Source organism: Vanellus vanellus (genome assembly GCF_965231255.1).
Source record: "Vanellus vanellus genome assembly, chromosome: 2".
Taxonomy (NCBI): domain Eukaryota; kingdom Metazoa; phylum Chordata; class Aves; order Charadriiformes; family Charadriidae; genus Vanellus; species Vanellus vanellus.
The window spans coordinates 58,392,978-58,408,884 of NC_138906.1; the positions used below are offsets into that span (position 1 = coordinate 58,392,978).

Sequence of the window (15,907 nt, forward strand, 5' to 3'; positions counted from 1 at the left end):
TATCTAGCTGTTTTCAGGTCTGGAAAGTTGCTGCTATTTCAATGCAAGAGTGCTGTATTTTAGCAGTTTACTGTGTAACTTAGTCAGCTGGTGTGTTTGCTGTCACACAATTTGTCACTGATTTTTTTTCCTCCTTTGCCTAACAGCTTTTTCCATATTTCCTGTAGGACTGTGAAAGACCAGGCAGGTCCTGCTTAATTATACGCTGCAACTTAAGCTCATTAGCAAAAGCAGAGTCCTGTGATATAAGTATCTACACACTGCTGAATACTGAGATACTGAAGAAGGTATGTGCTTCCTTTGTAGTTTGTCTTAAATACCAATTTAAGTATGCTTATGTGCATCAATGGACTCAAGAGTTGCATTCCTTCTGCTCTTTACTAGCGTGTTATAAAAAATCATGGTGTCAGAGAAAACAGATCTATTTATCAACAGCATGTATGGAGGTGTTAATATCCTAGTTCTTACCCATTACCCATTAAGGCAGAAATAAATTAAGTTCAGAAATTTATACATTGAGAAACAACAAATGAGCCCCCTAATTGTTTGCATGGTGTTAAGGCTAGAGACTTCAGAAAGTTGAATTGATTTCCAAAAATTTTCATTCTGAAAAATGAAAAGTAGAGTAAGTGCATGTAAACTGTGACCAGCTATTTATCATTCCCTCCATATAAACAGAGAAATGGCAGTTTTTTGTGATTTTTTTACTTCAAATGATTATTATTCAAAGAAGATACATTACGACCATATTAACGCTGAGCTTGACATTTGTGACAAGAAACAAATGGTTGCAAGTTAATTCCTGTCTTCTCTGAAGCCACTGAATGAGACAGCAAATCTTTTGAATTTCTAGTGATTTACTGTGTTTGGCCCTGTTTTCCTATACTTACAAAAATGCTGACTGTGTAATTGTGGCAAGATGCTGTAAAATTATGACGGTATAAGATAATCAGAGGAGAAAGCCGATAACATGAGCCTACTAAAATTAACCTATCTTTGGTCGCTGCTAGATTAAAAGCATTGGAGAGAGCCCTTATTAGAAAGCAGTTCCTAAAGTGATTGATAGCCCTGAGCTTTTCCTGCTGAAACCAACCAGTCTGCTAATGTTTGTTTGTATTTGAAAACAAAATATATAAGCAAAGCCAGAAGATTCAGGTATTTGCTACATGCTTAGAGAAATGCCAAAATAAGTATGCAAGTAACTGAGTGCACACAAAGCGTGCTGCTGGGAAATTCAGCCCTGGGAGTAGCCAGGATTCATCCTGTCTGCTGGGTCCTTTCCAAGATGACCATTAGCAACACTCCTTTCAAAAACATACAGTGCTTACACATGTCTTTGGGTCACTATCACCAATACCTGCCATTTGCTACTTATCACCTACCCTCCCCAAGGTGAACAGCATACAAATGACTAACCTAAGAGTTGAAATGGCAGCTTATAGGAATGTGCCTGTTACAATGGACTGTGTAAAATACAGGAGAAATATAAAGTAATAAGGGGAGGTGTGTGTTGAATTTTTTTAGATATTTGCAGTGCACAGGTTCAAATAATTTAGAAGTTTCCACCTTGGTGTACACTTAAGTTTATACCAGGTTTTGTATATCTTTTATCTGTTCACCTGAAAAACAAGTAGGAACTTTTCTTTGATGGTTAATATTGAGTCTGCCTGTGTTGATTGGCAATGTTCTGTCTTTTGCGGTAAATGTGGGAAACGTTAACAGGCCAAATATAAATGATGTGTTTAAAGTCCAACATACCTGATTTTGTTTTAATCTGAGATAATATGCTTGGTTTTGTGTGTCTGTTACGAGCATAAGATATATTTTTTCAAAGCAGAGTTTTAACCAGGATAGTACTTAACTCTCAACCCAGCCTCTACTAAGCATTGTCTAGATGCATTTATTACACTGGCAAAAGGTTTGATGGTTTGAGGGGGGTTGTGTGTGTAGTGTGGTGTGTTGGTCCTTTTTTTTGCACCCCATATCCAATTCTTCCTTATTTTACTTCTCAGGACAGTTCATCGGTCATCCAGTTCGTCACAAGGGCAAGGGTGCGGGTAGACCCTGACCTCAGAGTGGTGGAGGTGCCCAATGGGAGCCCAGAAGAAAAACCAGTAAGTAGCTAAACCTGCAGAGAAAGGTTTCCTGATCCCAGTGGCCTGGAGATCATTGAGAGTGCTATGCAAACTGGAATTTGTGGATGGGCTTGGATGAGCTAGCCCATGAGAGTGCCCAGATTTTGGCTAGACTAGCAGTGCTGTGAACTGTGCTTCTGTGGTTTTGCTCTATGTGATAACCATGCCATTACAGTGAATTGTGTTATGTGGAGCAGGAGGATCTATGTTGTACTAGCCAAAATTGTAATACCCTTGAGGTATTTTTTCCAAAATTAGGTTTAGCTTCCTATTCTAGGGTTACTGCCTGCTTTAATCTAATTCAGGTTTTCCTTGAAAACCTAGCAGAGACTCGAAACCCCTGCAAAGTCTTTTCAGATGTGCCAGTATGAAATATTTAGAAATGTTAATGATATTTTGGGAGCTGTGAAAATGGGCAAGGTGGTCTAAACTTTCAGAGATTCATTTAGCTGTTCCCTTGTGCTAAGCTGGTGGAATTCATGTATGACCTGATACTGCTTTTTGAGTTAATCTGCATAAGGCTGGATTGAAAATTGAAGAGGAAATATTAAAGTTCAAGGTGAATTCACTGTGTAGTTTTGGCTGTAAGTAAAAGTGTACGGGACCACTTTTACAATCTGCTGGAGAAGGAGGAGGTGATGGCTTTGGTTTCCTTCTGCCAAGCTGCCTAATGCTTACGCACGAAAATTGACTAGGGGGCCACACCCAAATTCAGCTTTCCTTTTGCCTGGTGAAATTTTAAAGTTTCATTTCTTATTTCTCTCTCACATGAGGATCAGAGGTAATCTGGACTACTTTCAATTTCTCCTCTTGCTCTGTGTTTTTTGAACATGTTCTAGATCCCATCTCTCAGTTATATCACCAATGACTGTCATCACCATCAGCCCATGCAACCATTCTCATTGGCTCCATTTCAGTGACTACTATTGAGATTTGAGTGTGAGAGCATTGAGTTCAACACACTTGGAAGGCACTGACTTCCCAAATTAAAGCACTCGTCTCAGAGATAATGGATTTAAAACCCTACAGGCAAAGGAAGAATTGAAGCTGTATCTACTTACTACTTTCAGTCTGAAAGTAGAGACACCACTACAGTGACTGTCTTCTCCACCATCATGTCTGCAACCATAAACTTAACTTTCTGTTTTATTAGACCTGTCAGAAAAACAAATTCTTTTATATGACAGGACTCCATTTTTTTCCCTTCTGTTTTATTTTCTTTGTCAGGTTTCTGGACCATTCTAAAGAGCATTAAAAAAACAGGCTTGGCAGCTCAAATGAAAATCATCGCTAGCCTTCCTTGAGAATGTGCCTTACAAGTGACCTGCAGCCCTGACTTTTAATACATTGCTTGATCTCTCTTTAGTTCTGCAGCTTGCCCAGAGCAAATCTTGCAATTTTATGGCAAAATTTCTTTAATGACTGAAGTAACACCTGGCTGTGGTACCCATGCCGCAACTGAAATGGAAGAAGCCAGGATCGCTCTGCCAAATGTCTTGATCTGTAAAGGGTTTTAGAATCTCTCAGAATGATAGGCACAACGTAAAATGTGTGGGATTACTATTACTTAATGTTCAAAATTTAGATATGTTTTTATCTAGGAATGCAAGTTCTGCTGTATTTCATTGTTATCTAATGCTTGGAGGAAAAAAAAAGACAGACATGAAAAAAAAATCCAACATTGTCCTTTGCCTGTTCCCGGAAAGTCTTTCATCAAGCCTTGAGTTGCAACGATTCTGTAGTGCACTGTGTGTGCTGGGAAGCTATGTTAATCTACAAACAAGTGCTAGTTCCTGGGAAGCCCTAGCTGTAAAGGAGCACGCTTGACATGTTGCAGCCATGTAACATCAATTTGTAATTTCAAGTCTTTTCTAATGTGAGTGCCATTTGTTCTTTCCTTTATGCTATTTCCATATGTCTGTTGGCTTCACCATTGCTGTATGTTTTGCATAGAGTCAAGTTCAGGGAAAAATTTAAGACATGTGGTTTGGCTCAAGGTTTTCATTTCCCCCCCCCCCCCCCCCCTTTTCTTGTGGAATGCAGAAGGGAATAGTACTCATTGCAAGCCACAGCTATTCAGCTTGAGGTAGAGACAGAAGAGATAAAAAGTCGTTGTTCATACTCTTCCCTTTCTTTTTAAAGCTCATCCTGTACTCTTGTCATTGTCCATGGACTGCTGCTACCGTATCCGTTTGGATAGCAGCTCCTTCTGAACAGTTGTGCATGGACTTCCTTTGAGTCTGTTTATGAAAGTGTTCCCTAACAATGGAAAACATTGTCTTAGACACTTTATCATGGTAAATTTGAAAAGACCCGTTTGCTTTCTACAGCTAAACGTCGACTTATTAGCCCATTTAAATGGTTCTTTAGAAGGAGGTACCCTTACTTCACTGAGCACTTTTACAATGTAATTGACAATATCAGAGTGCAACCTACCTGTAAAGAAGACAAAAGGAAAAGGAAGACTGATATTTGTGATGCTAGTGTAAGAAGTACCAGTGGTGGCAGGACCACCCATATAAATACCAGCTTTGTCAGAAACTCTAGTAGACGATTTGTAAGGCAGATGCAAAAGCTTATGTAAATATCTGTAAGTTGGGTAGCAGGCTGTCTTTGAAATGAACCCATTTTTAAAAAAAAGGTGCATTTATGCAATTTTCAGAAATCATTTCTCTGGATTTGGATATGGTTTTATGTGATTTGGAATGATATATTTTCTGCCTCTGGTTACAATAGGCTGTTTGAACTCTTATATTGAACAAATCACATGAAGAAGGTGAGCAGAGTTTGGATTTGGCTCTGTGATGACAGTTGTATTAACGTTAGTATATCTTGGCTTAAAACCGATGGCGTGGTATTTTCAGGAAGCATACTTTCTTTTCTTGAGCATACGGATTTCAATGAAGGTTTGGCTCCTTTCTTCTCTGCGTGTGAGGCAAAACCAACAATAAGCTCCATGAGACCATGGTGGTCAAATACCAGATCCAAGGATTTGCATCCTGTGCTCTCTGCTCGAGGAGGAGGAGGAGTGCTCTTATGGAGCAAAAGGACTTCCCGCTGCGAGTGCCGGCATGGAGGGAAGAATAGGATGGATTTCACTATGTCAAAACCAGCCAAATGCCTCTGAGTCTCCCTCTCTTGAAAGTGAGGAAATGTAAAGCTGAATAGATGAAAGGGGAACTGCAGTTAAATGCACGCAGCTCCTGCAACAAAGTGCCCTGTAAAGCTGAGGGCTACCGTATAGCTGTCTGGTGCTGTCAGCTCAGCACAGGTACGCTTCATCAAGCCTTTGAACCTTTCTCTCCTCCTGGGCAGAGTTTACTTTCTCTCATTTTTAGCCCAGTCACCCCAGGTTTAATTCAACACAGGCAAGTGGTTGCCCTACATGGATTTTTTTTTTTTTTTCCTTAGGATTTAGGTGTGTTTATGTTTGCGATGATGAACACATATTTTGGGGAAAACAGCGACAAAAAAGAAAAGACTTTAAAAAATGAAGTTGATGGTTGTGAAGACCTACAAGGTGTTTTTGAGAGGTCTTTATGTGCATATTTATATGCAGAGAGATTTAAATGTATATTCACATGTATAAGCTTTAGCTGTCTGCCTGTGGCACAGGGGTCTCCTGACTTTGGCCTGTTCTCCCTCTCTGAGTTGGAAGAAGCAGCCTGTGGTATTAGACAGTTCTCATGATGTCCCAGCCTTTTTCTAATGCACATGGGAATACTTCTTCCACTCAGCAACCCATCACCACCCCCTCTTGCCTTTTAGACACACTCAGCATTTTAAGGCACATGTTCTCTCCAGCTTACCTTTGAGATGGGCACATCCTACCCTGGCTGGAGCCAGACGTGTGCTTCCTCCAGCAGCTTTGCAGCCCCCTTCCCAGTGGGTTATTTGCCACCTTACTGTTTTCACCATGTTTCATTTTTCATTTCGTTGTTTTACCTTTCCATCTGTTACTCTAACAAGCCCTTCATAGATTTTCTTGTCTTTACAGTGCAGTCTGGCAGGTTGAAACATACACTTGGGTAAGGGAACAAAACGATACCCAGTAGCAATAAAATATAGTTAATTTCCCAGGGATAGAGACAAACAGCTAGCAAGGATAGCTCAGTTTTGTATTTTTGAAGAACTTCCAAGGTTTTTCTTAGTATATGTAAATGAATAAATGTATAAAAAGGGGTGCATATACATATATGTACAGGTGCATAGGAGAACGGTGTCTTTACTCCACGTCCCCCCAGGTATAACGACACTTGAATGGACAAGTCAGCCAGCAGAGCAGTGTGATTTGAAACACTAGAAATATTTTGGGTGATCATACAGAAATAAGATACCATTTTTTTCATATGCCCTTGCCTTCCATGGCGCTGTGGTTCATGATACAAGTGCATAAAATTCATTTTGTGAGCATAAGCAAAAAGAAGTAAAAATTTTGCAATTATGTATCTCTAACCAGATTTTGCTGAAGTATGTTTCTTGTCTTTCTGAGTCCCAGTGCAGCAGCATGTGCCTATCCTGCAAAGGGCTTCAGCACAATATGAACTTTAAGTATTTGCAATATTCCTACTCACTCAATTTCTTAACTTCTTGCCTACACACTTTACTGAAATAGGGTGTTTTAAAAACACTAAAAAAAAAAAAGTAAAATTCTGATTCTTTTCAGTTTGTTCACTAAGACTATCAGTATATAGCAAGTGTTTGGCAGAGGTAGAAGATGAACTGATAGATGCCCTTGTCCATGCGTGTTCAATATTTCAGAAGTCAGTGGTAGGGCGCAGATCTCTGTTATTTTACAGAAGGGCAGTTACACTGTGTAAAACCTGGTTGATGTGTGAGCTACGTACAGCTAAATGGTGAGCTACACTGCCTCCTGGGCTTCCCTGCTTTCAGATCCTGCAAGTACAGTGTGAAATGTAGAAGATAAATATGGAACTAAAACTCCTCATACACCGTCAAGACAACTGTGTTTTTCACGGCCTTTCCCTGGCCTTTCGTCAGAATCTGAAAACAAGCCTGTAATCTGCTCCATATTTTATGACTGTTGTACGAGCTTTCTCTGAACCAGACGGCTCCTGCCCCCCAACACCCACTCTGGGATTCTTTCCCAACCCCACACCCCCCTTGTCTTCTGCATCAGTCACTTTTCTCACTCCTATCTTCTCTATCTGTCAGGGCTGTGGGAAGTGTGCTGGGCTGGGGGCTGCCTTGTGCTCCCCAGTGTGTTGGCTGCCCTGTAGGGGCTGCGCTGCTGGGGTGGACAGGACAAGGAGTTCAAGGTTTGCTCGAGATTGGCTTTCAGAAACTGTGTGATGGCCATCGGGTCAAGCGGCAGCTGGCAGCTGGCACGCTTCTCTTTAGTAACGTCAACCTCTGCCTCCAACCTCCCCACTGGGATGACTTGCTTCCCTGGCCTCCCACCACTTACCGTACTGGCTTCTTGCTGACGCTCTCGACGTGTGATGTACACTGACTGTCTGCTCAGTCTAGTTTGATTGGGGATTGGCTTGGGTTTTTTGTTGTTGGTTGCTTCTTCTATTCTATTCTAACAATTCTATGATTCTTCACCAAAACTCATTGCAGTGGCTGTGTATTAATGCAGACAGATTTTGAGGGCTTGAGCAGGATAAGGACATGAACATGCCCAACATCCCTGCTCCTCTCCAAACCACAAAGCCACGAACAGGGTTTTTTTATGTTTGTATGCTCATTCCAGACTGCTAGAAGAAACCGGGTAGATAAGAAGCTGTTGCTCTCTACCCTTGCAGCTCGAGCTGTGACTGCAAAAGTTACAGCTAAGCTATTCTAGCTAATGTGCTTCAAACCTGAAATGTGGGGGCTCTTGCTCTAGAGATGATGTATGCTTTGATCTCTGCAGCTATTCCTGGCTCTGTGTTTTGGCAGCAAGAAAGACATACAGGTCTATTGTGCTGGAGGTTGTGTTATGTTAACATTTACTCTCTGAGTAGTGGAGAGAAGGCACCACTTCATTCTGCATCTAGGGACTGCTTGAAAGGTCTCTTCACTAAAGTTGGCAATACTTAAAATGTTAGGAGGATTTTTCTTTTAGTGTCAGAAAGGAAAATAACACTAGTGCCTTATCGTCTAAGAAATAGTCATCTGACTTGTGTCTGCAAGATGTATGCTAACTGTAGCCTCCGTGAGAAATGGACTGCCACATCAGATCATCTTTCCAAGCTGGCTCAGAAATACGAGGAAGGCACAAGATTTGTCTTTGATCTCTCTGTCTGGTATTTCCCTTACACTAGTCTTGGCTATGAGGGAAACTCTGCTGCTTAGGAAACTTTTTCTGTTCAGCAAGATGTCTTAAAAAGTCTGACAAAGGCTTTGTGCTAATGTCTGAAACACTAAAATTATTCTTTTTGGGGGGTGAAGAACTGGTCCACGTTCAAGAGCTATATTGAGCATTGTGATACTAGTTACAGGAATATGTTTGGATAATGCTATCTATGTATAGCTTTGTTCCTGTCCATGTGTTATGTTTTTGTGTCTCATTGTCATCCAATGCCTGATAATATCTCATCAATAGAAAAAAAAAGTGCGTGTAAATCAGCTGTGTTCGACTTCCTCCTCCAGAAAAGCTGTAGTCTTAATCAGCATTAGCCTGTGAAACTGAGACGAAGGATCTTTGAGTACTTCTTTATGGGAACACGGTGACAAAATATAGCCCTACTCACCTGCTTTCTGTCATCTATGCCTGTAATTTGTGTGGGTGTTTGCTGAGGCTGCATGTGCTTACAGAAACAGAGAAATGTTGGTTAGTGAGATCTTGGGAGTCTGTCCTGTCCCGTTTGCCACTCAAAGCAGGGCTGTTGCCCGCACTGGCTCAGGGTCTGCATGTCTGAGACTTGGAAACCTGCAAGGATGGAGAACCCAGAGCCTCTTTGGCCCCTGTTCCATTGCTGCCATCACCTCCCTGTTGCAGCCTTTTCCTGAATGCCCACTTCAACATCCATATGGGTTGTACGGTTTTGTGTTCCCTTTGCTGTCTCACAAATGACGCTGTTTGAACGGTGTCACCAGTGAGTGGAGCTGTTTCATGGGTCGTCCATGGGCCTCTTAAAGATGTGTGTCTTGGGGTTGCATAATTGTATCTGACTTCCAGATTTTCACCCACTTTTAATTACCTTTTTTGTTTTGTTTTGTCTCAAAGATTGGTTTAACAATTTATATCTATGAAAGGGTTTTGACATTTTTAAGCAAAGATGATGAAAGTGGTTTGTGAAGGAGGGAGGAAAACTCACTACTTTGCCTTCCAAAACAAACCAAGCCAGACAAAGCAAGCATATTACCATTAAAAAAATCCTGCTGCCTCTCTGCATTTGCTGGATATTAAATTGCAAAATTTAACATAGAAATAGCCCTCACTGAGGAGAACTGTTTTTGAGTTTTCCACTGAGGAACTGGTTTTGATTGAAATAAGAGACTGGAAATTCACATCACGTATACAAGTGGTATAATTTGCTCCTATTTTCTTCTTAAGGCAGACGGTTGAGGAAAGCTCTTTGTAGGATATATTTCCCTGCCGTACATGCTATGCAAAAAGAGAGAGAACAGCAGGGAACTGCTCTTTGCATTCTCAGAAGAACCCATGACTGCACGCGCCATTCCCTCTTTCACACAATGCGTCTGGAGAAGCACAGCAGGGATGATTTGTATTCAATAGGGCTATATGCGAGTTGTGCCATTTTTTGTGGAAAAAAGTTAACAAGCTCAGCATACATGAGTGTTTCATGTGAAGCATCGGGGTGTTTGGCAGGGATGGGAACGTGATGAGTAAGACAAACCACATGAGATGTCATGGCAATCCCTGCCAATCCAAGGGATGGTGTTTTTCATGCTAACTTTTGTGCACCTTTGGTGGCCCAGCACCAGAACTAGCTCAGTGTCTGGGGTGGGGTTGGGGGTCAGCAGGGTAAGAGTTATTTCAGAGTGGAAGCTGATATCCTTTGGATCCAATGCATGGCTACTCAAATTCCACTTGAAAGCTTTAAATCCCTTGTGAAAAATAGATGGAAAGCATGAAATTTAGGACGCATTCCATATTTGTTTGACAGATGAAATATGATCAGTGAGGCCACCATGCAATGTGTTTAATAAGATGAGTACAAGAGAAAACAATACAACTTCCAATCATAAAAAGATCTTTTTCTAATTGCTTTGTAGGTGGTCTTTGAGGCTTTGCACAATCTGGAGCCTCGGGGGTATGTTGTCGGATGGATCATTGCCATCAGTTTGCTGGTGGGAATTCTCATCTTCCTGTTGCTGGCTGTGCTCTTATGGAAGGTAAGGTAACGGATGCAACATAAACAGCAAGGCTAGTCCCAGGGAAAAAAAAAGCTTAAATTTATCCTTGCATTTAACATCCATTTGCTTTAGGAACTATATAATTGTCCACTCCATTACAGAAGCCATTGGCCCGCAAAAAATATTTTCGTATCCAGGCTTTCTTGAGGGACAGGGAGAGACTCATGATGGAGAGAAGTGGAAGAGTGGATTATGATTTTTTTTTAGGGCCTGGTTATTAAAAGTTGAAACGTCTGATACCATTTCAGCACAAAGGAGAAATCCCTTAGAAACCTGCTGTTACCTCACACTTAGATACTTGGTACGTCTCTATGGTTTTCTGATGACTGAAGTTCACTGATTTCAACAGGTTTTCCTGAAAATCTGGTCAACTTTGCTTGACGAGCTAAAAGATTGGGTGCATGCCTAGCAAAAACCAGTCAGTAGCTACTGTTTGCAAGAGGTAAGCGCCTGGGGAAGAGGAGTATCCTGCAATAAATTCTTCAGATCTCTCAGAGAAAGAGTTCCAGATGAGTAAAGTGCGTTACTAGAGCAAGAAGCACCAGGACCTGTTAAAAGCCAGCCTTCACGCCATCTCTGATAAGATACAATTCTTGTACCCAGGCGCTGTTACATGGTAAAACTGGGCTGATGCTGACACTTAGCAGCAGCCATCTGGTGTGGTAAATATGAAGGGTAAGGAGCTTCAAGTGTTTTCATTCCTCAGTTCCCTGTTACCAATCCATAAATTTAAAAGGCCACGGTCAAGGTCAGGGACTGTCTTTGAGAGAAGTACATCTCAAATGCACACATGGGAACAAGTCCAACCTTATTTTGCTTCCCGTGGCAGAGGTCCAGCAGCCTGATTCTCCCTGTTTAGCAGCATGTGCGCTGCAGGCTCCGCTCACCGGCTGTGCTGGGACTGGAAACTGCAGCTCCAATGTGCTGCGAAAGGACATATCGCTGCATGTCATGAGGCTGTAAAACGGATTTACAAACCTGAGCCTCAAACTGGCCATGCAATTCTTATTATAGATTATACAGTTGTGTGTAGCTCTGTTATAGATTATACATCTACTTCATGGATTATATAAATTTTATATGGGTTATAGATTTAAAGTATTTTTATAGTCAGTTTTGGAGATTTTTAAGCATATACTGACCAGGTCAAAATTGACTGTGCTTTCCATTTGGAAAACAATGTTTGACCACAGTCTAGGGTATCTCATAATTTCTGTTTTTCTGGCATGTGGGAAATGCTTTTGCTTTCTGTGGCAGAAAGAGTGAAAAGAAAAAAAAAAGTTAATCTGGCAGAGTAACCATGAGAATAGAAAAATGTGAGATTGGAAGAGGCCCAGGGTTTATGTCCCAATGACACAGTTTTGAAAAAGGAGTTACTGCTGCTAATGCCTATATGACTGGTTTCATACAACTCATTTCCTGAAGGTAGAAAGGCACTAGATGAACTGTTTGAAAATGTGCAAGGTAAGAGAAATAGCACCTTTCACTGTGAGTCTCCATAAGAATCTGACACAAGTTCAATTCTTGGTCTCTACCAGAATTAATACAGTCCTTTGCTTCCTGGCTTAATCTTGGGACTTGAGCTCATTTCAGTTTTATAGGGATCATTTCAGTACACATGAAGAAGCTGCCATTTTGTTGCATGAAAGCCTTGAGGGAAATTGCGAGTGACAGCAACAAATAATTATAACTAACACCAAGCTTATATAGCTCTTTCTGCATGCAGATGTTGAAGTGCTGAGGCAAAGCAAGGTGAGATGCCTTACCCAGAATCCTGTGGCAGAGATGGCAGTAAAAGCCAGATTTTTTTCAGCTGCACTCCAATGCTTTATCCACATTGTTGCATGATTACTCAAGGAACCAATAACTTAAGGTTTTGTTTTAGAGAAAAGTGATTAAAAGTGTGTAGCTGCTAGTATCAGCCAGTATTTTCATTTAAGTCTTAGTTTGGAAGATAAATATACATAAGTAATACTTTGCGCTCACTAGTTGCTATATTTATTAAAGTTACTGGCAATATTAAAGTTGTCTGAGATAAAACTGACATGGGAAAGTTGCAGTCCTACAGAGGAATCTTAATTGTCTGATTGTAAATATTTGTTAGAAAAAATTGGCCAAGTATATCCTGCAGTCATTCCTAAATTTTATGTGTGAAGAAGTCAAAAAACCCCTTACATTAGAAGTGTTTTAGTCTTTAACTGTGGAACAAAAGAACAGATTTGAATTAGATGGAGTTTTGGGCATCTTAGAACCACTAGTGAGAACTAGAAATGACCCAAATTTTAGGACTAAACTAAATTGTATTTTTATTAAGAAATTAATTAGAGCTAAACTGTGGTCCTGGAAGGCAGCTGTTTACACAAAACAGAGCCGGAACCGGAGCAAACTCATTGTAAGGGAACTGAGCACTGGCAGCAGTGCTGGGCTTGCTGGCAGCAACTGTGTCTCAGCCTGACGTGGCAGGTACACTCTCACTGTGTGCGCGACTGCGCCATGAGTGGTGCAACACAACAGGCAAATCCTCGAACACGCCAGTGTTTTGCAGAAGGAGCAAGCAGCTCCTTAAAGTTGCAGAAAAATATTAGAATATGTGTAAATATTTCACATTACACACTGCTAGAATTAATGGCATTAGCAGGAGTGAGATTTCAGGGACATTCCAGCCCCAAATCCTATTTTGAATCTGAATAAGGTCACTGTGCATATAATAAGATGGGGACGGTAATTATTTCATGATTTGTAGATCTAAAATTGCACAGTTTAGGGCGTCCATGTCAATGGAAGTGATGTTAAATACCTGGTGGTTTCACTTCAAATAAAAGCTTATTTATTCACATGCAAGACCACAGCCATGTTTATACGCATATAACAAACTTTTTAGTGTGAGCGTGATCAGTTTTTGACTGGCTTTGCTACTCTGTTTACTTTAGTATTTTATGTAGACGCCATGTTTCCTCTGGTTTCAGCGTGTACATATTCAGAGGGAATGAGCAGCTTTTCCCTGACTTCCATGAGATGCCGTGCATAAGGCAGACCAGCAAGAGTTGCCCCATTTTTGTCTATTTCATCGGATAGCCCAGTTTCACCCTGGCACTTGTGGCTATTCATATCTTGTTCATCCACTCTGGATGCCTCTGTGCAGGCATCCATGGGGACGTGCTCCCACTCTTGCCGGTTCCTCTGCAGCGCAGCTTGCTCTCCCCACTCGTGCCTCGCCTGTGGTCTCCCATCTGCAAGAGGAACAGGAGGGGCTCTTGTGCTGTTGCCCACAGCAATACATCTTGCTTTTTACTGCGGAGATTGGCCTGCACCTCTTTGGTGGCCTCCAGATGCTTGTGGAGAGTGGAGCAGGGGAGGAGGTCGCTTTGCTTCAGGCCAACTACCCGCGTGCTAGACGAGCCCGTGGTTTCACAAGCACTGGCAACAATTCAGGAGGGAAAGGCAGTCGTGGCTGGATTATTTTGGGGAGTGCTGTCCCACAGCCGCTTCCCTCAGCTGTCAGCACTGCAGCCATGCGTGGGGACAAGGTCCCCTTCGGGCATAGTGAATTTATGCACACATAAACCAGGGGAGAATTGGCATACGCCATGCCACTGAAAAACTGAAGCATGATGTATTAAAACACAATAAATAGTCTGTTAATAATAGTAGTGCTTTACAATGCTATGGATTGAAGTTTCTACATTTGAACTGGCTTGAGTTGTGAAGTGAATTATTCAATCCATATTATTTTAGATAAAGTGCACAGAAAGACAAAAAAAAAGTTTGTGCCCAGAGGGTATCAAACAAGGGATTTGTAAGTGAGTACCAGCCTGGACATTTGGGCAGCTGAGTGATCTGTGGAGCCAGTTGTGGAAGTGATTTGCAAAACAAAGATTTTATATTCATTGCAGTAATGTTATTTTTTTTTCTTTGTGGCGTGTTTAACACAGGAGCTGGACTTTTATCTAAACTTCCTTATCTAGACATTTAGCTTCTTTCTGAACTGAGCCTGTCCCTGTGGTATCCAAGCTCTGACTTGTCTAAAATGAGATTTTTAGCACTGTTTTAATAGCTTTTGGATTCTGGGGGCAGAGAATTGATCTCTGGGTGTCCCTTATGTAATCAGACACTCTTCTGCTCCAAACCCTGGATATTTTACAGTATTGCAGAGAGGAGAAGGACAAGCAGAACAGCACCCACATATATTGTTTTTCATTAGCAAGAGGAGAGGTACGTGCTATACAGAACACTTTTTCCCTTTGTCTTAAAATAAGTTTGAAGACTTTTTTTTAGTTTTTAGGAAAAATATTGTGAAGACACTTCTGTCTACTGAGCTAAGTTAGTGCAGGCTTTGAACTGGCTTTTTCCAATGGGGAGCGTGAATCCTACCAAGTGCTGGACTTGCAAAATCCTCATTTAAGCAGAGGCTGTATGCATGGATGCAGTTGTTTGCTAGCACTGCTTTGAGGGACAAACTTTGAAACATAAAGCTTTCTTTTATGAAATGTGAAGTTCTTTAAAAAAAGCCAGACAAACTCGAGCAGGTTTTTCCAAGGTGCATTTGGGCTTCTTGCTTAGAGAAGCCTTATGACTTTTTTTCAAATTTTGGGTTTAGAGGTGGGGACAGAGAAACCTGTTGAAACTGAGGGGCATTTCATTTCTTCAGTGAAAGTTGTTGTGCATATTCAGAGTTCACATGCTTCTTCCTTTCTGTACGTATAATTCCAAGAATAAACCATTATTTGCGATGTTGATGCTTTAAAACTAGGAATCGTAATTGATGTTTGGATAAACAAGGCGGTTGGCTCAACTTGCTGTTGAGAGCACTTACTAGGGGCTAGTGATGGGAAGGGTGGATTTCACAGACTTCAAAGGTCTTCCCTGTGGAGATGAAGATGCCTCAGAACTTTTAATAAGAAGTCTGTGCTTCTCCTTTTTCTTTCCTTTTTATTTTTTCTCCACCATCTCTCCTCAGCTTAAAACCAACACTAGTTTCTCACCCTTTCTTCCAAGTTCCTGCCCAGCTTTGTCCTCTCCTTTTTCAGCTTGTCTCACTTATAAAAGTATGATCCCTCTTTGCAGGAATTACATAGCCCATACCTGTCCAGTCTGTCCATCAAAACTGCAAAAACTGTGACTTTATTTGTGTTCTCTGAAATTCCTCTTTATGTAGTCCTCAAATCATTGCATTGGAGTTTTTCTGGTAAACTTTTTATTATGTTTCTTTTGTTACCCATTTATGTGGTTGCTTCAAGTTCTTACTTGCTATCTCATATAGCTTCTCAAGGATACTACTTTTTTGACACAGATTCTAGCCTCAGTAGGCCTAGAATTGGGCTTTTTCAGTATTATCCTGCTCTAATTAATAAAAATACAGTCAGGGGATAATTAGCTTCTGTGATTCAAAACCAAACCCATGTTATCTCCCAAAGATGGGTAGATCTTCATTATATACAGCAGCT

The 15,907-nt window shown here is 41.1% G+C and overlaps 1 protein-coding gene across 1 annotated transcript in view; it reads left to right on the plus strand.

Moving 5' to 3' along the window:
* The window catches only part of ITGA9 (integrin subunit alpha 9), a gene marked incomplete at its 5' end in the record, with an annotated part of 226,891 nt that overhangs the window by 201,352 nt on the left and 9,632 nt on the right, over positions 1–15,907 (plus strand). The window contains 3 exons of the mRNA XM_082480032.1: positions 168–287; positions 2,013–2,114; positions 10,323–10,442. Coding sequence (XP_082336158.1) covers positions 168–287; positions 2,013–2,114; positions 10,323–10,442 — 342 coding nt within the window. The remainder of the gene's footprint in view (positions 1–167; positions 288–2,012; positions 2,115–10,322; positions 10,443–15,907) is intronic.